Below are 23,560 nucleotides of genomic sequence, written 5' to 3' on the forward strand. Positions count from 1 at the left end.
GTCAGGGGTCCCTTTACCTTTACCAATAATAATAATAATAATAATAATAATATTCTAGTCCAACCCCTGCAATTCAGGGATCACAGCTCAAGAATCCCTGACAAATGGCTCCAGTGAATCATTGCATTGTAGCATTGCAAGGGTCCTCCGAAGTCATCTAGTCTAACCCCCTGCGATCCAGGAATGGAAGCTAACTTAGATCTGGTCATTTGGATGGATCTGCTCTGCATAGTAATGAAGCCGGAGGCAACCAGCAAAACCGGGAATGATTGTCAGCGACTTCCTTGCCCATATTTTTTTTTTAAAGCGGCAGCGCAGTTGGGCTGGCGGGGGCGGGGGAGAGAGGCAAATAAGTCGACCGTGCAGCTCAGACTTCGTCAGCCAAGCGGACTACGGCTCCCATAGCTCCCAGTTGCCACCATCTGATGGGCACCGCTCTGGAGATTACGCACGCCGGGAGGAGCGAACAGGGCGGGGGTGGGTGGTGCGGAGAGCTTTACTCCCGGGAAGGCGTGCAGGGCTGGGCCGGTGTCCTCCGGCTCCTGACCATCATAGAACCGGCTCGATGTTCCTTACAGTCCTTTGGGGGCTTCCACGCCAGTGGAAAAACCAAACAAATGCATCTCGCCTTCTTGTCCTTTCCAAGCTGCAGCGCCTACGAAAGGGGTGTGCGTGTTCCACGTGATTAACAGCATCAACAACTCATCTGCATAATATGCAAATGAAGGAAGTGGATCAGAGCACTTTGGCAAGGGGTCTTTCTTTAATCCTCCCTCCCTCCGCGTCTCCCTCCGTCTCCGCTTGAAAGGGGCGCGTGGTGCCGCGGGCATGGACCTCTCGGGGTGCAGTCCAGAGGCGAGGGAGACAGACGAGGGGCGTGTGTGAAAGGGTGCCTACCCTAGCCACGCCCCTTCCTGTGGAATTTTTCTGGATCTGGGGAAGGGGGGGGGGAAGGAGGGGAGAGATGCGCAACATATAAGCAGCAGCCGCAGCGTTGGACCGCATCAGCAGCTCTCGGAGAGGTGAAAGCGGCGTCGCACCGGATTCGAGTTGGTGAGTGAGTGCGCGCCGGAGCTTCGACCCCTTTACTCAGAAGCTCAGTCGGTAAAGCAGGAGACGCTTAATCTCCGGCTCGTGCGTTCGAGCCCCACTTTGATTCCTGCGTGGCTGGGGGTTGGACTAGATGACCCTTGGGTCCCTTCCAACTCGACTAGGATTCTGTGTGCGTCCGAGAGGAGAACACACAGAATAGCTGCCAGACCCTTGTCCAGCTAGCTCAATATTGTCTGCACAGACTTTACACTGGCCGGCAGTAGCTGTCCAGGATTTCAGGCAGGAATCTGTCTCTCCCGTCTGGAGATGGCAGCGGGGATTGAACCCGGGGATTGAATCACTGAGCTACGGCCCTTGAATCACTGAGCTACGGCCCTTCCGCCGGGAATCGTCTCCTGGGGATGGGCGCAAGGCAAACGCGGTGACGCGTGGCTCCGTGCGCCCTGGGCGCATCGCTGGGCGCTTTTGGAGAGACGCGTCGTAGCTCCAGTCCTGGCCTGCTTGTTGGCGTACTTTACGGTGATACACACCCCCTGGATGCACCGTTGAGGGAAGGACGGAGGCTGCCTCCAGAAGCGCCCCGGAGAGTAGCAGCAGCGGCAGCCACCTGGCTGTATATAGGAGTGCTATATTCGCGGGATATCCGCGCCACCTTAGTTGGGCATCGCCGTGAGAGGGCCCCCCACGCTCCTCCAAATCTCCTGGAGGAGGGAGAGAGGGAAGAAGGATGTTGCTGCCAATGCGGCCCCCCCCCATCAGGAAAGAGGGAATCAGAAAGGGCACTTTGCACCTGCTCAGCAGCGGTCTTCCATTAGGCTATCGCGGAGGTCAGGACCCCTCTTGTTAAGGGCGGTTGGGTGGGATCGCCAATTGAAGCAAGCCTCCAGCTGCAGAGGCAGTCTACCTTTCAGCGTCAAGTGCTTGGAGGGGGTGGGCTCTTGCTTTCTCGTCAGGGATTCCCATTGGACAACAGTGAAGATGCAGGCTGATCAAATAGGGCTGCTCTGGTCTTCCTGTGCTTTGATACCCTGAGATGAAATTGAGAGCTGGGAGAGAGGCCTGTCTTTCTCTAAAAAGCCCACTAACAAACATCAGCTGGCTGCTGGATCAGGCCAGAACCCGGCCCAGCATCTTTCTCTCACAGCAGCCAGCCCCAATGCATCTTCCAGGAAACCCAAAAGCAGGACCTGAAGGCGAGAGCAAAACTCTTCCCACCTGGTATTATTTGGAGGCCACAAACAGGTAGGAGGAGCCTGGCCATTGTGGCTAGTGGCGTTTTTCCCGTTGCCATGGCGATAGGGTGATGGTGCTGAGGAGGACGACACCCTTAGGTGGCGGCAGGGTTTCTAATGGCTTCTAGCCTGGAAGAATCTTTAAAGGTGGGGTGAGCTGCCATCAGGCATCAGGCTTCTGCTGGCTGATGTGATGCCCTAGTGCCCTGTTGCCAGACTCCGACTCCCATCATCCTCAGCAGCTAAGCTGGCTAATGATCAGCAAGGATAATGCTGGGTGTTGCAGTCTAGTAATATAGTGGTAAAGGTAAAGGTAAAGGGACCCCTGACCATTAGGTCCAGTCGTGACCGACTCTGGGGTTGCGGCGCTCATCTTGCTTTATTGGCCGAGGGAGCCGGCGTACAGCTTCTGGGTCATGTGGCCAACATGACTAAGCCGCTTCTGGCAAACCAGAGCAGCGCATGGAAACACAGTTTACCTCCCCGCCAGAGTGGTACCTATTTATCTACTTGCACTTTGACGTGCTTTCGAACTGCTAAGTTGGCAGGAGCAGGGACCGAGCAACAGGAGTTCACCCCATCGCGGGGATTCGAACCGCCGACCTTCTGATCGGCAAGCCCTAGGCTCTGTGGTTTAACCCACAGAGCCACCTGCATCCCCTTAATACAGTGGTACCTCGGGTTAAGTACTTAATTCGTTCCGGAGGTCCGTTCTTAACCTGAAACTGTTCTTAGCCTGAAGCACCACTTTAGCTAATGGGGCCTCCCGCTGCCGGAGCACGATTTCTGTTCTCATCCTGAAGCAAAGTTCTTAACCCAAGGTACTATTTCTGGGTTAGCAGAGTTTGTAACCTGAAGCGTCTGTAACCTGAAGCGTCTGTAACCCGAGGTACCACTGTATCAGGTTCGATTTTCCCCAACACCCTCCAGTGATTTCCCATAGAAGGGGATGTGCAAAAGGTTTCCTTCTGACCTGTTGGGAGAGGGAGCTGTAGCCTGGTGGCAGAGCCCCTGCTTGGCATGCAGAAGGTCCCAGATTCGATCCCAGGCATCCCCAAACAAAAAACCCAGAGCCTGCTGGACCGGTGGTATGACTTAGTAGAGGGCATCCTCTGGCGTTTTAAAATCAGCTCTTTGCTTAGAACCACGAGGACTGGAATCTTAGGGCTCAATAGCGCCGGCATCTCCAGGTAGGGCTGCAAAAGACCCGCCACCTGAAACCCTGGAGAAGCTGTTGCAGGTCGGTGCAGACAATACTGAGTTTGATTGACCAAGGGTCTGGCTCTGTACAAGACAGCAGCATCCTATGTTCCTGCGCTAGAAGGCAGCATTGTTATGTGTTGCAAAAGGGTCTGGGCTCCCTAGCTGGGGTGTGTTTATATGTGTGTGTGAGAGAGAATGAGTGACTGTTCCCTGGTCAACTCCCCTCAAAAAGCGTTTTATAGCATTGGAAAAGGTTTACGAAAATGACCGAGGGGATGGAATGACAACTTGCAAAGAAAAATGACAATGTTTGGGACTTTTTAGGTCAGGAAGAGGTGGCATGATGGATATTTATAAAACTCTGCATTGCATTAAAGGTAAAGGACCCCTGACAGTTAAGTCCAGTCGCGAACGACACTGGGGTTGCGGCGCTCATCTCGTTTTACTGGACGAGGGAGCCGACGTTTGTCCGCAGACAGTTTTTCCGGGTCATGTGGCCAACATGACTAAGCCGCTTCTGGCGAAACCAGAGCAGTGCACAGAAACGCCGTTTACCTTCCTGCTGCAGTGGTACCTATTTATCTACTTGCACTTTGACGTGCTTTCAAACTGCTAGGTTGGCAGGGATCGAGCAATGGGAGCTCACCCCGTCGCGGGGATTCGAACTGCCGACCTTCTGATCGGCAAGCCCTAGGCTCAGTGGTTTAGACCACAGCGCCTCCTGCATCCCTTTTATGCATTGCATAGAGAAAGCAAATAGAAGAAAGCTGTCCTCCCTCTCTCATAATACTAGAACTCGTAGACTAAGCTGAGGGTTGGAAGAATCAAGAAAGTCCTTCAGGCAGTGCATAGTTAAACTACGGAACTCCCTGCCACAGGAAGCAGTCATGGTTAGCAATTTGGATGGCTTTAAAAGAGGATTAGACAAGGAGGAGAGGATGACTCTACTCTGCCAAGTAGCAATGCTTCTGAATACCAGTTCCTGGAAACCACAGGAGGGGAGGGTTGGTCTTGTGTTCAAATCCTGCTGGCTGACTCCCCTTGGGGGCATCTGCTTGGCCCCTGTGGGAACAGGATTCTGGATCGGATGAGCCACAAGGGCTCTTCTTATGTTCTTACGCTCCAGGGGTGGGCAGTAAAGAGGAACAGCTTAAGCCAACCCTCTTTCCTAATCGGAAAACAAGCCAGCGCTGCTTGCAGGAGGACTTTGGATGTTGGGACAAGAAGTTCAGAACAGCCTGAACTTTGCCGCCCACATTTCTTAAACCTGCCTCTTCCCCCGAATGGGATGCTCTGTGCAGTGTAACTCAGCTTCCTTTTAGATCTTCCATTCTGGGACAGACGTTTGCACTCTGCAACCTCCAAACGGAGGCACACCCCATGAACTGAGCCAGGGTTTCGGAAACGCGATATGCGTATGGGAGAGGGTCACTGGGTCGGGAAGCATTTGGCGGGGGTGCCGAATGGCCTTGGCTCCTTGCCATCTCTCTGCACTCCATGGCCTCTGTCCCAGTGCCATGTGACTTCACATGCGTCAGCTGAGAAGACTTTGGTCCTGGGAAAGTGTGTGTGTTGTTCTCTCTCAAGAGGAACATATCTCTCAAGCACACACACACACACACCCCAGTCTGATAATGAGTTTGAGAGATGTTTTTGCCTTCTTGAGGACGGGGTCTAAGACCCTGGGCTGCATCCGACTCAGAGTAAACCCACTGTGATTAATGGAGCCAGCTAACAGCAAACTGAACCTTTCGTGTCATTGACCCAGTCTGGTGCAATGCAGAGACAGAGACTAACAGAGACCCAGCGGATGCCTTTTAAATGGATTTTCTATTCTGCCAGGATTATGCGGGCAATTAGGAATAAATCCAAACCGATGGATTTAAACAGGGCTATTTTTCTAGAAAAAGAGGTGCCAGAACTCTCCGTGAATGCCTCCCTTGTTCTCTTAGAATGGCAAATTGGGTTCCTGTTAGTTCCAGCTGAAAAATAGCCTTTCTTTCTTTCTTTCTTTCTTTCTTTCTTTCTTTCTTTATTTATTATTTTATTTGTTTATTATTTTATTTGTTTGTTGAATTTATATACCACCCTTCACCTGGAGGTCTCAGGGCGGTTCACAGAAAAGATCACACTATATAAAATCAAAATAAAAACAATAACCCAATAAAACCACCCCCAAAAAGAGCCACATTTTAGAAGGGTATCGCATGTCGATCAGGTCGACCAAAGGCCTGGTTAAAAAGGAACATCAAAAACGTTCCTTTTCAACGTTAAAAAGGAACATCAAGGAAGGAGATTATGACTAAACATCAGGAAGAACTTTCTGGCAGGAAGAGAGGGGAACCAACTCCCACGGGAAGTTGTGGACTCTCCTAGAGGGTTTAGCTAGATGACCTACAAGCTTCCTCCCAATTCTACGATTCATAGAATAGAGTAGATTAGAACTGGACTAATAATTGACCTGCAACACTCAAGCCCAGCTTTTTTAGATTCCCCCTCCCTGGTTACAGCCGTGATTATTCTGGGTTGCCCTTTTTCTGAACTTCTCCAAATTGTGGGTGGTGAATCTCACTCATGGTTTAATAATATACACAAACCTTCCCTGGATATTTTATTCCCCCCTGCTTGTTGCTTGGCTGAAGTTCGTCATCTGAAATCTAAGGCTGCATAGGTTTATAGCCACACACACACAAAACCAATTCTGGGAACTGTAGTTTATTCCCTGCAAAACTACAGTTCCCAGCACCCTCTGCAAAAAGGAACTTGGCACCTGTAGTTTTTCCTTTGCAGAGTTACAATCTCCAGCACCTTTAACAAAAAGAATCATGCGGACTGTAGTTTACCCTTCACAGTGCTGCAATTCCCAGCAGCCCGTACAAAAATATTATTTTTTGGGAGGTCTATTTTAAGTGTATGGTGTTCCCACTGCCTGAGAACCTGGCTAGTGACTCCCTGTAAATCTCTAAACATCCTTTCTCTTCTCTCCAGTTACAGAGTGCAAGGTCCTCTTGAAATCCAGCAAAGATGTGGATGCTGTCTCCCCCTTCTGGTGAGTCTCAAATATAGCTCAGTTTCCCACTCACTCTTCCTGTGCTGTTTCTTACTCGTGGATGGTTTTTGATGGGTGGAATAACCTTGCCCACCCCCACCCCCTGCTTGGGAACCAGAGAGGAAGGAAATTTCCCAATGTTATTTCAAAAAACGTAGTCTTGTGACTTGATTTGAATTGTTCTGGCAGCCCCTGTGCTGAGGAATGCTTCCCCAGGGAGGCGCTTCTGACACCTTTGTTGCACTGCGTCTTATGCTGAAGACTGCACCTCTTTACCCTGGCCTCTGACACATGAAACACACGCACTGTGTTAGGAGACAGCCTGCAAACTGTGCTCAGCTGATTTCAGTGTTCGGATTGCATCTTGATAGCTCAGTTGGTTAGAGCATGGTGCTGAGAACAGCAAGGTTGCAGGCTCAATCCCTGTAAATGGATCCTGCATAGCAGGGGGTTGACCTAGATCAGAGCTCTCCAAACTTTTCATGTTGGTGACACACCTTTTAGACAGGCATCATTTTGCGACACAGTAATTCAGTTTTGCAGGGATGCGGGTGGCACTGTGGGTTAAACCACAGAGCCTAGGGCTTGCCAATCAGAAGGTCGGCGGTTCGAATCCCCGCGACGGGGTGAGCTCCCGTTGCTCGTTCCCTGCTCCTGCCAACCTAGCAGTTCGAAAGCACGTCAAAGTGCAAGTAGATAAATAGGTACCGCTCCGGCGGGAAGGTTAACGGTGTTTCTGTGCACTGCTCTGGTTTGCCAGAAGTGGCTTAGTCCTGCTGGCCACATGACTCAGAAAGCTGTCTGTGCACAAACGCCGGCTCCCTTGGCCTGAAAGCAAGATGAGCGCTGAAACCCCATAGTTGCCTTTGACTGGGCTTAACCGTCCAGGGGTCCTTTACCTTTTAACTAATGTGTCACAACACACAGTTTGGAAAACTCTGGGCTAGATGATACCAGAAGCTTTTCTTTTGGGAATTATAGGGACAGAACTACCTAAATTATATAGAAATTTATTTATGTATACTACTACAGCAGCAAGAATGCTACTTGCCCCAAAGTGGAAAGAAGCAGAAGTCCCAGTAAAGGAAGAATGGATACAAAAACTTATGGAATATGCAGAAATGGCAAACTTACCAGAAGAATAAGAAATCAAGATAGCAGACTTTTTATAAAAGAATAGAAATGGTTTATTGAATATTTACAGATAAATTGTAAACAGATAAAAACATTAGCAGGATTATTGTAATGACCTGCAGTTTTATAAGAGTATTTATTTACAGTATATAATTAAATGAGCAAGTTAAATGAACTAAAGGCAGTTCTGTTTAGGGAAGCTTTTAATGTTTAATAGATTATTGTATTTTAATATTCTGTTGGAAGCCACCCAGAGTGGTTGGGGAAACCCAGCCAGATGGGCGAGGTATAAATAATAAATTATTATTATTATTATTATTATTATTATTACTACTACTACTACTACTTGGATATGCAGAAGGTATTAAAATATAAATTAAAGGAATTGCAGAAAGAGGGGGAAGGAAGTCAAATTTTGAAATGTTAAATTGATTGAAAAACTAATGAAATGTATAAATTTGAAAAGTATAAATAAAAAACTAAAAAAAGAGAGAGAAAGCGAAATCTCCGGGATATTAGGTTGTATCCAATGCTAGCCCTACTCTGAGCAGACCCATTGAATTTAACAGACACAGCTGACTTGGGCCCATTAAATATATCTATGACTCCCAGGCTGAGGATCCACCATATGTCCTCAAAAAAATCAGCACCCTTTAGATGCCAGTATCAAAGGCCGGTGCCATCAGTTTGTTGTGAATACCATTTACAGCCAATTCGTTTTGGGTGTCTCCCACATTCCCAAGAAGGCAGAAGGGTCAAGTGGTTGCAGATATCTGTGAAACCACCATTCCTCTCTGGTTCCTCTCCCTTCCGCTCTGTCCTTGGAGGTTTTCCACGGAGCTCTCTGATCCCAGGCACAACCGGTTCTTCTGAGCTTCGACAAATCGGAACTGACTTAATTATGATTATTTTCTACGACTCTTTCATTACTTCAACGGCCATCAGCCCCCTGTGCATAGTATAAGTACAGAAACCTGCCTCAAACGGCAGGAGTTGGGATCCAGTTTGCCGAGGAAAACTGGCTACGCTTATATATTTGTTGCTCAGAAAAATCCTAGAGCTCCTTCAGAATTCATGCCTGATGTGATCCGGTTTGCCTGAGGTTGTGTGAATAATAATAATAATAGCATGTGGGTGGATTTTTGCTTTTTTCAGTTTGCTCCAGTGCAGTTATAAATAAGCAGAATGGTGAAACATTTGGGGAAGGGGGCATTTGAACTGTGGTCCAAAACAGTTGGAGGACATTGGGGAAGACTGGACTGCAAGGCTTAAGGGAAGGCAGGATGCTGTGTCTGTTTGGGAGGTGGGAAGGCAACGGAATTTGGGGAGGGATCTTATGGCGAGGAAACAGGGATGGATACTAAGCGTTGCCAGACCTCCACGTCTGACCTGAAGCCTCCAGGGATGCCTAGCCTCCGCCAGGCGGCAAGTGCAGGGCTTGAAATCTCCAGGTGGGTGAGAGAGGCTTTTATATTATATTAAGAAGTCTGTTTATGTAGCCTGCAAGCTTCAGCCCAGCAGGAGCTGGCTACAAATTATAGCATAGATATTTGGGCAGCTGTGTGTGTGTGTGTGTGTGTGTGTGTGTGTGTGTGTGTGTGTATCTGTATCTGCCCATGTCGTCTCCCAATTAACCTCCGTCTCTCGGGCCTGCCCCTGTGACATCACTGCCCTCCTCTGTCCCAGTTAACCTCCGTCTCCAGGGGATGCCCCTCTCCTGTGATATCACCAGGGGATGTCCCTAGGTCTCAGGTTTGGGATGCTGCTGACAACCCAAATTGGGACCATGAACTACACAAAGGTCCTTCTGTTCATCTGGGCAATGCCAAAGGATTTCCCCACTTGCCTTGCCTTGCGTATCTCAAGATCGGCCTTCAGATCATCCAGTGGCCGAGTCCGACTCACATGTGGCATGATGCTGCCTTAGACAAAGAGCCTTGGCCCATCTAGGCTAGTATTTTCTACACACTGACTGGCAAGAGGCTCTCCAGCAGTTTCAGGTTGGAGATGCTGCTGGGGAACGGAAGCTGGGAGCTTCTGCATGCCAAGCAGATGCTCTACCGCTGAGCCAGGGCCTCAGTCCCAAACAGAGGGAAAGGAAAGGGCTGTAGCCCAGTGGCAGATCACCTGCTTGGAATGCAGAATGTCTCCGGTGCAATCCTCAGCAGCATCTTCAGGGAGGTCTGGGAATGTCCCCCTGCCTGCCTCAAAATGTGTGGACTCTTACGGAGCACTGCACAGTAACACCCTCTACATAAAGCCCAGGTGTTGCTGGACTACAAATCCCATCTGCCTGGCCAGTTGTCAGGGATGATGGGAGTTGTAGTGCACCAATGCCTGCTCAAGATCTTGAAGCTCTGCCAGTCGATATCTGGGAAAGCCAGCTGGTTGTAAATGCAACAGAGACCAGGCTAGCCCTTGCAAACTATTATGGGATGAGCATTATGAGAAGCGGGTATGTTGTAACACTGATGTCCTTCCCGGCACCCTCTCCTTTGGTATCTGCCATCTTCTGAATCCGCTGCCACCCATGAACTGCCTACAAGGACTGCCCCATATTTGCAGCCAAGTCCCAGCACGTCAAAGTGCAAGTAGATAAATAGGTACCGCTCCTGCGGGAAGGTAAACGGCGTTTCCGTGCGCTGCTCTATTTCGCCAGAAGCGGCTTAGTCATGCTGGCCACATGACCCGGAAGCTGTACGCCGGCTCCCTCAGCCAGTAAAGCGAGATGAGCGCCGCAACCCCAGAGTCGGCCACGACTGGACCTAATGGTCAGGGGTCCCTTTACCTTTACCCAGAAGCAGTGAAGTCCCCCCCCCCCAAGGCCCTCACTGGTCCACTTTCCATCCAAATTCAAGAGCAGCTTCCTGCTCCTTTTGCCAAAAACGTTCAGCCAGCATTAAGTCTGTGGAGAGATGGGGGGAATCCAGAATTACGGGTATGAAACAAACAGGGTTTATTAATTGCCTGTTGCATTGTTATCCAGTGAAACTGGGGCTGGGGACATTGCAAATGGGAGCCACGGGTATGTCTTCAAGCTGCCAACTCTTGAGTTTTATCTGCAGCTGATAAATCTCTGCGTGGAACTGACATCTCTTAACTGCAGAGGCACAAAGTCCTCTGGTTTCGGGTAAAATACCTGTGGCCTGCCTTGTTGTTTGGGGGCAAGGCACAGATATTTGGGGACACCGACTCTCTCCCAGTGATGGTGCGAAAACAGTCGCTGTTATCCATCCCTGGCTGGAGCAGTTGACTCAGTAATTCTCTCCAAGTTCACAATGCAAGTACTTGCAAGTTCCGAAGCGAAGAAAGTGTGCTTGAAAATGTTTTCAGCTGTCTGATGTAAATACAGTGGTACCTTGGTTCTCAAACTTAATCCGTTCCGGAGGTCCGTTCCAAAACCAAAGCGTTCCAAAACCAAGGCACGCTTTCCCATAGAAAGTAATACAAAATGGATTAATCCGTTCCATACTTTTAAAAACAACCCCTAAAACAGCCATTTAACATGAATTTTACTATCCAACGAGACTATGGATCCATAAAATGAAAGCAATAATCAATATACTGTACTATAAAATAAATAAGTATTGTAGATGATAAAATTTAAAATTAATTTTTTTCTTACCTGCACTGATGATAGTCATTATTTGGATGGAGGGCTTTTATCCATTTCTGCAGTCACACAATCAATCAATCAATCAATCAATCAATCATAGCTGAACTGGGTCCCACACAGTCACAAAAATAAATGCACCGAAAAAGCCTCAAAAACGCAAAATAAATAGCAAAAACAAAAGCGCCAAACTTAATCTGTTCCGGAAGTCAGTTTGACTTCTGAAATATTTGAAAACCAAGGCATGGCTTCTGATTAGTGCAGGCGCCCCAGAAACAATAGCCAACAACCGCATCGGACGTTCAGCTTCCGAAAAACATTCGGAAACCGGAACACTTCCGGGTTTTCGGCATTTGGGAACCAAGGCATTTGAGAACCAAAGTACCACTGTATAGAAATCAGTCCCTTTGGTGGGAGCACCAATCTAGTTACTGCTGGGTAGTGCTCTCAAGTGAGGAAGGGTATGCTTGATCTAAAGTCCGTCACTAAAAAACCACCCTCATTTTGGATGGCAGGCTCTATACCAATCAATCACTGTTATTCAAGAATGTGAACTGTTGGTTTTGAAAGAAAGGAAGGTTAGAAGAATGAGGTGGTTGTTAACTTAAGCACACACACAATTGCTGCCCCAACAATCGGTTCAACTCTTGAATGAGCAAAATGCATTTCTGGGTTTTTTGCATTGGGTAGAGTTTGGAGTTGGGACGCGGGTGGCGCTGTGGGTTAAACCACAGAGCCTAGGACTTGCCGATCAGAAGGTCGGCGGTTTGAATCCCCGCGACGGGGTGAGCTCCCGTTGCTCAGTCCCTGCTCCTGCCAACCTAGCAGTTCGAAAGCACATCAAAGTGCAAGTAGATCAATAGGTACCGCTCTGGCGGGAAGGTAAACGGCGTTTCCGTGCGTTGCTCTGGTTCGCCAGAAGCGGCTTAGTCACACTGGCCACATGACCCGGAAGCTGTACACCGGCTCCCTCGGCCAATAAAGCGAGATGAGCGCCGCAACTCCAGAGTCGGCCATGACTGGACCTAATGGTCAGGGGTCCCTTTACTTTTACCTAGAGTTCGGAGAGGGGCATCTTTTCAGGGGTTGGACTAGATGCCCACTGTTTTTCCTTCCAACTCTACTATTCCATGATTCTGACGGGTGCTTTTTGATCATGGCGGTTTGGTGGGTGCCCAGCAGTGGCAGAGGGATGGGCTCAAGCAGTTGTGTGTGTGCCTGTGTGTGTGTGTGTGTGTGTGTGTGTGTGTGTACCCAGGTTTCACATTCCTGGGTGATTTTTTTAAAATTTATTTTTTTCGGGGTTGCTCTGATCTGCTGTTTTCTTTCAGATGAAGAATCTCGCAAACTTTCCGGGATTTGGAAACGCGACAAGGGCAGGGTGCAAAACATGCTAGTAGGACATGTCCCTTCTCACACTTTCTCAAGAGTAGACCTTTCCCCCTTGGGGTTATGATAAACTATAATCTATTTTTAGTGTTAGCGAGTAGGGCTGTCAGTTTGCTGTTGTTGTTTTTTATGAATTGTGAGCGGGGCTGGTCTTTATGTTTAAAATTGGGTGGGGGGAGAACGAGAAGAGAAGCATCACTAAGAACAAGATGCTTCTGGGATCGTCACAGCGCTGGGAGGCAAAAGCTAACGGGATGGGCTGAGCTATAGCTTTGCATGTGGGCTGCTGTTCGCTTCCTTCTGTGCTGATACCTCATCTTCTGCAAAACCTAAAATGCCTCTTACTGTGTTTGGTATAAATCCAGCTTGGTACCATTTTGGGGTGCGGGGATCCCACTTCCAGATTTTGCCTGCATGGTTTTGCAGTTCTGCAAAGCACCTTGCCACTGCGGGCTTTTAAAGGCTTCCCTGGGTTGGGTTGGGAGGCAGTAGATGCACCCAGGAAGCAAGATTCACTGGCACGATGTTTGCTAACCAGGGTTAAGGCTGAAGACTCACCTGGCCCAGCAGTTAGGGAGGGGAGGTATACCCTAAAGCTGTACAAAGTTCTTGGCAGGCTGTACTTATGGGTTCCCCCACCCCAAAAGCATGGAGGGGAAAACACAACTTAATGCGTGCCCAATCTCACAGGGGTGGCATGGAGGTGATGCAAGCATGGAGGGAGGTTGAGCATGCCTTAACAGTGCATGTTAATCTACGGAACTCCTTCCCACGTGAGCCAACGATTGCCCCAACATAGAGGGCTTTAAAAATATTAGACAAACTGCAAGTGGGGAGAGGGCTCTGGGGCTCGGATTTTACTTACCCTCTGTCCTGATCCAGCAGACTCTTCTCCTGCACTAATGGGAGCCAACACCAGGGGGTGCTGCTGGGATCATCCGCCACCCTCCAAATGGCCAGTGTTTTGGAGGCTGCCCAGTGGCAGGAGCCAAACACCCGTTGACTTTTCCTCCTTCTGCTGCCTTTTGGGGCTTACGGAAAATCTCCCTTTCAAACTGAGAACAAAGCGTTTACTTTAAAGTCCAGGTAGATCTCGATCTCTCTCTTACAATTTTGCAAATTGTAGGGTGATGATGATATATTTATAACCTGTCCATTCGGCTGGGTTTCCCCAGAATAAACAGAATAAAACATCAAACATTAAAAACCTCCCAGTACAGGACTGCCTTCAGATGTCTTTTAAAATGTCAGGTAGTTGTTTATTTCCCTGACATCTGACGGGAGGGCGTTCCACAGGGCGGGAGCCACCACCGAGAAGCATAGCTGTCAAACTTGTTCCTTTTTTTAAGGGAAATTCCCTTATTCCAAATAGGATTCCTCGCAAGAAAAGGGAAAAGTTGACAGCTATGCGGAGAAGGCCCTCTGCCTGGTTCCCTGTAACCTCACTTCTCACAGGGAGGGAACCGCCAGAAGGCCCTTGGAGCTGGACCTCAGTGTCCGGGCAGAACGATGGGGGTGGAGACGCTCCTTCAGGTATACTGGACCGAGGCCGTTTAGGGCTTGCTTTAAAGGTCAGAACCAACACTTTGAATTATGCCTGGAAACGTACTGAGAGCCAGTGTGGGTTTATGTGGTCTTGGTGGCCACTCCCAGCCACCAGTCTAGCTGCTGCATTCTGGATTAGTTGTAGTTTCCAAGTCACTTTCAAAGGTAGCCCCGCATAGAGTGCATTGCAGTAGTTCAAGCGGGAGATAACCAGAGCATGCACCACTCTGGCGAGACAGTCCGTGGGCAGGTAGGGTCTCAGCCTGCGTACCAGGTGGAGTTGGTAGACAGCTGCCCTGGACACAGAATTAACCTGTGCCTCCATGGACAGCTGTGAGTCCAGAATGACTCCCAGACTGCGCACCTGGTCCTTCAGGGGCACAGCTACCCTATTCAGGACCAGGGAGTTCTCCACCCCCGCCCACCCCCTGTCCCCCCAAAACAGTACTTCTGTCTTGTCAGATTTCAACCTCAATCTGTTAGCCGCCATCCATCCTCCAGTCACCTCCAGGCACTCACACAAGTAGGTCTGGCCCTCTCTTCCCAAAAAGCATAAATTCTGGAGTGGTGATCTGCCCGGTCACCCCTCCACTCAGCTCCCATTGGCCACTTCCCAACATTCCCCTTAAGGGATTGGCGGAGGGCAGATGGGATGGAACTTTAATGCACCTGATTTTAATGCCTGCCCCTCTTTGGGGATGTATGCTCAGCACATAGGGGACATCTCTGCCAGGATCTCCCCCTTTCTTGCTCACTCCTTCCTCTGCCGCCTTCCAGGTATATTCCAACACACCAAGAAGCTGTTCCTGAGCGATCAGGCCGGACGGGCGCAGGCTCTGGAGTTCCTGCGCCGGAATGTTGCCAACTCCATCTCTATGGCCAACCTGGTGATGGGTCTCTCGTCTGTCCTTTGCAGTCTGAATGGGTAAGCCAGACCCCGGGCATGTCCTCTAACATTTCTCCTGTGAAAATAGGGGTGTCTATTCTACGGGTGGCGCTGTGGGTTAAACCACAGAGCCTAGGGCTTGCCGATCAGAAGGTTGGCAGTTTGAATCCCCGCGACGGGGTGAGCTCCCGTTGTTCGGTCCCTGCTCCTGCCAACCTAGCAGTTCGAAAGCACCTCAAAGTGCAAGTAGATAAATAGGTACCGCTCTGGCGGGAAGGTAAACAGTGTTTCCGTGCGCTGCTCTGGTTCGCCAGAAGCGGCTTAGTCATACTGGCCACATGACCCGGAAGCTGTCTGCGGACAAACGCCGACTCCCTCGGCCAGTAAAGCGAGATGAGTGCCACAACCCCAGAGTCGTCTGCGACTGGACCTAACGGTCAGGGGTACCTTTACCTTTACCTATTCTACAACAACAACAATAGCCCACTCATCTGACTGTGTTGCCCCAGCCACTCTGGGAGGCTTCTGTTGTAAAAAAAAAAACCTGCTCCTTTTCCTATCCAAGAGCCCAAGGCATTGAACATTTAAAAACTTCCCTATACAGGGCTGGCTTCAGATATCTTCTAAAGGTTTTATAGTTAGTTATCTCCTTGGCTCAGGGGCCGGGGGGGGAGGGGCATAACTCCATACCCTCCAACATTTTCCCGATTTAAATAGGCAAAAGCGGGACATTCCAGGATCAAATCAGAAACCAGGATGGTTTCTGTCAATCCGGGACTGTCCCTTGGAAAATAGGGACATTTGAGGGTCTGCCTTCATCCACACAGGGTCATGCGTCACGGCGCAGGAGGTAGGGCCATGGTCGAAGACAGTTTGATAGGCCCTGATCCCCTCCTCATGCGCTTGACCGCGCCTTCGCTCGCTTGGCGGCTTTGGGAACATTGAGGCTGCTCAGCAGGGCAGCCGTGGCAATGCGTAACAGGACTCTCCCATCTCTTCCCCCACCAGGCAATATAATTATGCATGCTGGCTGGTCCTGATCGGATTTTTGCTTGACCTTGCGGACGGCGCCGTTGCCAGGCAGCTGAACGCTTGTTCCGCGCTGGGTAAGTACCTCCTTGCGAAAGTCTCCACGCTCCGGCCTTGGACCTGCGTTGCTTAGCAAGCTGACAAGCGCTCATCCGGAAGATCTCATCTGATCAGATAGTTAGGCAGGATGGCATTTGCTCGCACAGGATGTGCCAAAAAGAGGATTATAGAAAAAAATTTCCAAGGAGGAAAAAACTAGCAATGGCTGCTCTCCACCAGCGATAAATCAGACAGGCACTCTCCCTGCTAAGTTTCGGGTGCCAGGTCAAAACAAGCCTCATTGCAGAAAGCTTTTGAATGTCTCCACTGGGACTGTTACAGGTGCCACACATCACTCGTTCCGTAAGATATCCATCTTCTACTTTGGAACTCCCTGCCTCTTGACCTCAGGCAGGCTTAAAACATTTATGTTTAGCCAAGCATACCCAGACATTTAGGGACACGGGTGGCGCTGTGGGTTAAACCACAGAGTCTAGGACTTGCCGATCAGAAGGTCAACGTTTTGAATCCCCGTGACGGGATGAGCTCCCGTTGCTCGGTCCCTGCTCCTGCCTACCCAGCAGTTCAAAGTGCAAGTAGATAAATAGGTACCGCTCTGGTGGGAAGGTAAACAGCGTTTCCGTGTGCTTCTCTGGTTCGCCAGAAGCGGCTTAGTCATGCTGGCCATATGACCCGGAAGCTGTACGCCGCCTCCCTCGGCCAATAAAGCGAGATGAGCGCCACAACCCCAGAGTCGGCCATGACTGGACCTAATGGTCAGGGGTCCCTTTACCTTTACCTTTTACCTAGACATTTAGAAAGCTGGGGTGTCTTTGAATCTGGCTTTTAGCTTATCAGTTATTGCAATTATTTTTTGAACCATTCACACTGTTGGGTTTTTGGGTTTTTTTATACTGATCGTGTCATCGTTTTATTCTTCTTGCAAAGTGCTTTGAGATTATGCTTTGTTTGTACAATCAAGTGGTATGTAACTTTTATGAAATAAGTACGTTTCTGATGTTTCAAGCTCTGTTTTAAATCTTGTATATTGTATGTTTTAGGGTTTTAGGGATTATTATTATTATTTACTGTAAGCTGCTTTGAGGCACAGAATGGAAAACACAAATTCCTTAAAGAAATACCGTATTTTTCGTCCCATAGGACGCTCCGTCCCATAGGACGCACCTACTTTTTTGGGGGGGAAATAAAGGAATTTTTTCCCCCTTTATTTCCCCCCCCCAACCAGGTCGGGGAACAGTGGGATGGCGGTGCTGCGCCTCCCCGCTGTCCCCCGAGCTTGTGGGGCTGGCCGATGTCTGCCCGGCGTGAGGGGCGCTCTGCTTCAGGACGCGCCGGGCGGCAGGCTGCGGACACCTGCATGAAGCACAGGGCATCCTCCGAAGGGCGCCCCGTGCTCCGCGCGGCAGGCTGCCGCCCGCAAGCCTTGTGCTCCCGGGGGGAGTTCCCCCCGGTGCGCAAGGCTTGCCGACACCTGCATGAAGCACGGGGCGTCCTCCGAAGGGCGCCCCGTGCTCCGCGCTGCAGGCTGCCGCCCGCAAGCCTTGCACGCCCGGGGGAACTCCCCCGGGTGCGCAAGGCTTGCGGGTAGCTTCGTGGAGCCTGGAGAGCGAGAGGTGTCGGTGCGCACCGACGCCTCTCGCTCTCCAGGCTTCAGCGAAAGCCTGCATTCGCCCCATAGGACGCACACACATTTCCCCTTCATTTTTGGAGGGGAAAAAGTGCGTCCTATAGGGTGAAAAATACGGTAAATACTCTGCCCTCTGTCAAAGGCAGTATGCTAGGAATCACAAGTGGGGAGACAGCCATTGCTTTCAGGCCCACTCAGTTTCCCCTTCCGATACTGTGCTCTTTATTTTGGGCTGGTGTCTTTATGCATTTTCTAGATATATAACTGTATTTTTTAATTATTCTGGTACCCCTTTCTGGGACTTTTTTTGGAAGGTGGTGGGGCCACCAATATTTATGTATTGTTATTCATTACATTTACATCCCAGCTTCTCCTCCAGTGAGCCCAAGATGGCGCACACAGCTCTCCCCATTTTATCCTCCCAACAACCTTGCGACGTGGGTTAGTCTGAGGCACAGGAACTGGCCCCTCAGTGACCTTTATGGCTGCATGGGGGATTTTGAACCCTGGTCCACCCAGGTCCTAATCCAGCAGCCTAACCACCACGTCACACCGGCTCTCGTTGTTATGTACGGAAGTTCTCACCCTGGGCCAGCAGGGGGATACTGTAGATAGTTTTCACTCAGGTCCGCATATGCAAATAAGGAATGGAAAGTGATGTTGAGTGATTGGATAGTTACAGAAAGTTGTTACTGTTGCTTTGTAGTTGAGCTCTATATAAGCAGGCTGGCTGAACCCTTCAGTTCAGTTCTGTTCTGGCCTGTGAGTAAACAAGAGCTGTTTGAAGAATCGCTGTGTTGCCTGATATGTTCACCCATGACTTAACACTCGTAATAAATTAAACCTTCGAGTTTGATGCCCTCCAGGGGGCCATACTGGAGAAACGTCACTACGTATTTTGGCCTCTACGGGGTGCTCATCTTGTCTCCTGCCCAGGGCTAACTGGCACCCATCTTTGACATTCCGTAGGTGCCAAGCTGGACGATTTTGCTGATTTCACTTCATTTGGGCTGGCCACCGCCCTTCTCTTGCAAGCCCACGGGATCCTCGACGGGCTTTTGGTGATTGTGTACGTCTTGGCTGTGTTCACGCGCCTGTGTTTCTTCTCTAGCGGTGAGTCCACAGCCGCGGCAATAACATGGCCACGTTAAGTTTGGCTGCAGGGGTCATATTCGCTAGTTCCATATATTCAAGCAGTTTAACTTGCCACTCCTCTTTCGATGGGATTTTATCTCCTTTTCACCCCTTGACAATCAGCATCCTCGCTGCTGTTGTTGCGTACAAAAAAATAAATAAATCCTTTTCTCTCTAGGAATGTCTGGTGCCATAATACCTAAGAGGAAGACTTCAGGCTTTTTTGATAAACTTTGTTTGAAACAGTTTTTTCAATTCATTATATATAAGTTCCCAAAAGCTCTTAATTTTTTTGCAACCCCACCACATGTGGTACATTGTTCCCTCTTAACTATCTACACCTCCAGCATAAATTTGAGTTGGTTTTTCTACATTTTGGCCAATTTGCTAGGAGTGATGTACCATCTGTAAAGCATTTTCATAAATTTTCTTTTACAGTAAAACAAGCCGTAAATTTCAGTTCCCTTCTCCATAAATTTTCCCCTTGTCATCTGTATGTTCTATCCAGGGCCAGATTTAGGTCTGATGAGGCCCTAAGCTACTGAGGGAATGGGGCTCTTTATATGTCCAGCTGTCCATTGTCAACAACAAATTTTCACTGTTTTTATGTTGAATATATGCTATATGGTAATTTATGGACCTAATAAGTATAGTTATACCTTGGGTTGAATGTGCTTCGGGTTGAGCGCGTTCAAGTTGCGCTCCGCAGCAACCCGGAAGTAACGGAGCACGTTACTTCCGGGTTTTGCTGCTTGCACATGCGCAGACGCTCAAAATGACGTCACGCGCATTCACGGAAGCGGCAAAACGCGACCCGCGCATGCGCAGACACGCCATCGCTTGTTACGTTCGCTTCAGGATGCAAATGGGGCTCCGGAACAGATCCTGTTCGCATTCCAAGGTACCACTGTATCTAAAGCCATTTTATTTGTTTTTTATCTTATATTTTGGAAATGTACATCCATTTTTTTTTTTCTTTAGAGAGTGGGGCCCTAAGCTATAATTTGTTTAGCTTTCATGTAAATCCGGCACTAGTTACATCCAAAGTCCTTTGCCTACTGCACCGTAACCAATTTTACTTCATCTTCTTTTATTTCCCAGTCTAACAATAATAGCCTGTACATTCTGGAAAGTAATTTGTCTTTATTTTTTAATAGACCTTTCTCTAATTCTGATTTTTCTGTCGCAAAACCAATGTTATTTTAATCTCAAATATGTCGTTCAATTGCTGGTATTGTAACCAATCTTGATTTTTGTCCTCTGCACATTAGTTTTTCATGTTTTTCATAGAATCATAGAATCATAAAGTTAGAAGAGACCACAAGGGCCATCGAGTCCAACCCCCTGCCAAGCAGGAAACACCATCAGAGCACTCCTGACATATGGTTGTCAAGCCTCTGCTTAAAGACCTCCAAAGAAGGAGACTCCACCACACTCCTTGGCAGCAAATTCCACTGTCGAACAGCTCTTACTGTCAGGAAGTTCTTCCTAATGTTTAGGTGGAATCTTCTTTCTTGTAGTTTGGATCCATTGCTCCGTGTCCGCTTCTCTGGAGCAGCAGAAAACAACCTTTCTCCCTCCTCTATGTGACATCCTTTTATATATTTGAACATGGCTATCATATCACCCCTTAACCTCCTCTTCTCCAGGCTAAACATGCCCAGCTCCCTTAGCCGTTTCTCATAAGGCATCGTTTCCAGGCCTTTGACCATTTTGGTTGCCCTCCTCTGGACACGTTCCAGTTTGTCAGTGTCCTTCTTGAACTGTGGTGCCCAGAACTGGACACAGTACTCCAGGTGAGGTCTGACCAGAGTAGAATACAGTGGCACTATTACTTCCCTTGATTTAGATGCTATACTCCTATTGATGCAGCCCAGAATTGCATTGGCTTTTTTAGCTGCCGCGTCACACTGTTGGCTCATGTCCAGTTTGTGTTTTTGCTTCTGCGCATCCACAGGAACAGTTTGCTCCGAGTCAACTCACCACCTCCCTTTCCTCTCATCTCCTTAGGGATGCCGTTCATGTACCGGGGGCTGCCCTGCCCGTATGGAGCATCTGTCCTGGCAGCCACCTACCTCCTGACAGGCGGCAACCTGCTGGTGATGCGTATCATCGCCATGGTGATGATCCTCTTCATGGTGGACCAGGGCTTCTACCCTCACGACAAGGTGCTGGAGTCTCAGCCCTGGAAGAAGGCCGTCTTCGCAGGAGGTGAGTGCAGAGCTGTGGGCCCCTTCAGCTCAAATAAGGAGGATACCCTCATGCTGAAATCTCTCTCTCTAGCTATCCATCGGTCTAAAGATAATAAACCTTTCTAAGATGGGTTCGTGCGGAAACGTTGTCATCAGGTCACAGCAAAATGTTACCTTGGTTCCTGCATTGCAGGGGTTTGGGCTAGATGACTCCACAATTCTGCGATTCCATGATTCAGTTCAGCCTGAAAATTATGGAGAACCTGCAATCCTTATATAGCCAAACCTCGGTTGTCGAACGAAATCCGAAATGTTCGACAACCGAGGCGTAGCTTCCGATTGGTTGCAAGAGCTTCCCGCACTCAGGCGGAAGCTGCGTCAGACGTTCGGCTTCCGAAAAACGTTCAAAAACCGGATCATTTACTTTCGAGTTTTCGAGATGAAACGTTTCAAAACGGAGCCGTTCAGGAACCGAGGTTTGACTGTAGAAATGATTTTTCCCTGCTTCTAGATTAACTTGCATGCTGGTAGCCTGGAAAGCCTTTGTCCAACAATCGTGGACAAATTGGTGTTTCTTTGGTTATTTTAAATCATGTTGATAGGCTTCAATCTACATGCTTATTGTCGAAAGTCTTGGTGGGGAACCGTCGGTGGCAAATAGTCTAAAGAAACTATATCAGAATAAATGAAATTTAAAAACCAGACATGCACTTTTCATTTTTGTGGAAACAGAATTGCATGCTGAATATTCTTTCGTTGCTTGGGGTTGGTCTGGATGAGCCCTGGAAGTCCCTTCCAACTTTACAATTCTGAAATTTCTCTCTCTCTGGCATTGCAGGGATCTTGATGGTGATGTTCTCTGCCACCTACTTCGCCTCGCTCTACTACCTGCTTTGGTCCTCGTCGTATATCTTCTTCCCAACTGCTCTGTGGAGCCACAGAGTCTAACCTTGCTTGCATGGTGTCATGCGTGGATGGACAGCGGCTTTTGCACCTCGCTGTGGGGCACATGCCCAGTGGGGCCACCCCCTCCAGGACCCTAAAGACCGGCCTACCCAGCGTTAACATCCACGCATCGCTTAAAACCATCCTAGAAACATTTCCACTGTCCTGACTAGGAACAGAACAACTGCGAGGTCTCTGCCGTAGGGGGGGATTTCTGCCCTGCAAAGGCTGGGCGTCTAGGGAGCACAGTGGGTGATATGGCTAACACTCCCAAGCCCCACTTTTGGTGTACATACAAATATACAGATTCTTTACATATGTATATAGAAAGAGAAAAAGATTTACAATGAGTTCAGCTTTTTTAGATTTCTATTTTTTTAGTCCACAATTTTACTTGCTGGTGGTTTTTAAAGAACTTGGCCTCCAAATCTCGTCACCAGCTAACTTTTTCGACTAATCCAAGAATAGGTCCCTGCAGCCTCGCCACAAAGTCTTCTTTAAAGAGAACATCTGGATTTTCAACGTACGAATTAGCTGGATTTGAAACCTTAGAAGTTGAGAGGGCTGATGAAACACTGCAAGATCACTGCTTGTGGGGTGAAAGCTGGCCCATGGGGGAAGGGGTGGTGATTACCTCCTGAAAGGCTTGGTGGTCAAAAATAAATTGAACCCATCAAATTACCTGTATGGATCCTAGATTTGCCGTTCTAAATTGGGTGTATCAAATACTTCTGCCAGAGAGCACTGTCAATGTTTTTGTTTTATTGATCATATTACTGAAATATTTGGAAAACTTATTTCCTGCCCCCATCCCCCAGGGGATAATAATGGAAAGGGAGATGATTTGTGTTACTGGAAATATACATTTGAGATGAGTTCTTTTGTTTTGGCATTTTTTTAAAAAATAAACTTTGAAAAACACTGTTTTTGCTGTCTGGCATTGTGTGAAAAGGGGTTTCTTTTTGGAGGGGATAGAGCTGCAAGAGGAATGGAAGGTTTGGGGTGGGGAGAGACCCCCATATGGAGTAGTCTCCCAGAGAAGAGGCACCAGCTACATCAAGTGGAAAAAATGAAACCGGCTCGTTTCTGGAACCAGTGATGATGATAATTATTACTATTCCGGGTGGCTCCCAACAGAATATTAAAAAGACGATAAAAGATCAACGTTAAAAACTTTACCTAAACAGGGCTGCTTTCAGATGTCTTCTAAAAGCCAGATAGTTGTTTATTTTCTTGACATCTGATGGGAGAGTGTTTTACAAGGTGGGTGCCACTACCAAGAAGGCCCTTGGTACCAAGAGATCTCGTATGGATTTAACAATCTGTCTCTGGAGCTGGTCTGAATAGACGGATAAAAAGGGAAAGCCAGAATGCGTGTGTGATGTTGACATGAGAGTGCTGGAGGTGAAATAGTTAAACAAGTTACCCAATCAGAACCCAGGGGGTGGAGTCAGAAGGATTATAAAACC

The 23,560-nt window shown here is 48.6% G+C and overlaps 1 protein-coding gene across 6 annotated transcripts; it reads left to right on the forward strand.

Annotated features, from left to right (window-relative positions):
- Window positions 1-822: 822 nt before the first annotated feature.
- TMEM269 (transmembrane protein 269) lies at window positions 823-23,013 on the forward strand. 6 transcript variants are annotated; one of them, XM_081018011.1, is made up of 9 exons: window positions 824-1,053; window positions 6,477-6,537; window positions 12,616-12,680; window positions 13,559-13,759; window positions 14,996-15,143; window positions 16,113-16,210; window positions 18,790-18,933; window positions 20,965-21,165; window positions 21,985-23,013. In XM_081018011.1, exons 5-9 carry the CDS (start codon window positions 15,094-15,096, stop codon window positions 22,092-22,094), a joined length of 603 nt encoding a protein of 200 aa, XP_080874137.1. In that variant the 5' UTR covers window positions 824-1,053; window positions 6,477-6,537; window positions 12,616-12,680; window positions 13,559-13,759; window positions 14,996-15,093; the 3' UTR covers window positions 22,095-23,013. The 6 variants fall into 6 exon arrangements, with proteins under 6 accessions (XP_080874134.1, XP_080874137.1, XP_080874136.1 ...); XM_081018010.1 differs by lacking the exon at window positions 13,559-13,759; XM_081018008.1 differs by lacking the exons at window positions 12,616-12,680; window positions 13,559-13,759 and having other exon boundaries at window positions 823-1,053.
- The last annotated feature ends 547 nt before the right edge of the window (window positions 23,014-23,560 follow it).

This window comes from Podarcis pityusensis (genome assembly GCF_964106645.2).
Source record: "Podarcis pityusensis genome assembly, chromosome: 8".
Classification (NCBI taxonomy): Eukaryota; Metazoa; Chordata; class Lepidosauria; order Squamata; family Lacertidae; genus Podarcis; species Podarcis pityusensis.

Coding starts and splice junctions, on each gene's coding strand:
- TMEM269 (XM_081018007.1), top strand. CDS start 14,866: ATGGGATGGAACTTTAATGCACCTGATTTTAATGCCTGCCCCTCTTTG. Junction 15,144..16,112: donor GTCCTTTGCAGTCTGAATGG/GTAAGCCAGACC, acceptor TTCCCCCACCAG/GCAATATAATTATGCATGCT. Junction 21,166..21,984: donor GAAGGCCGTCTTCGCAGGAG/GTGAGTGCAGAG, acceptor CTGGCATTGCAG/GGATCTTGATGGTGATGTTC.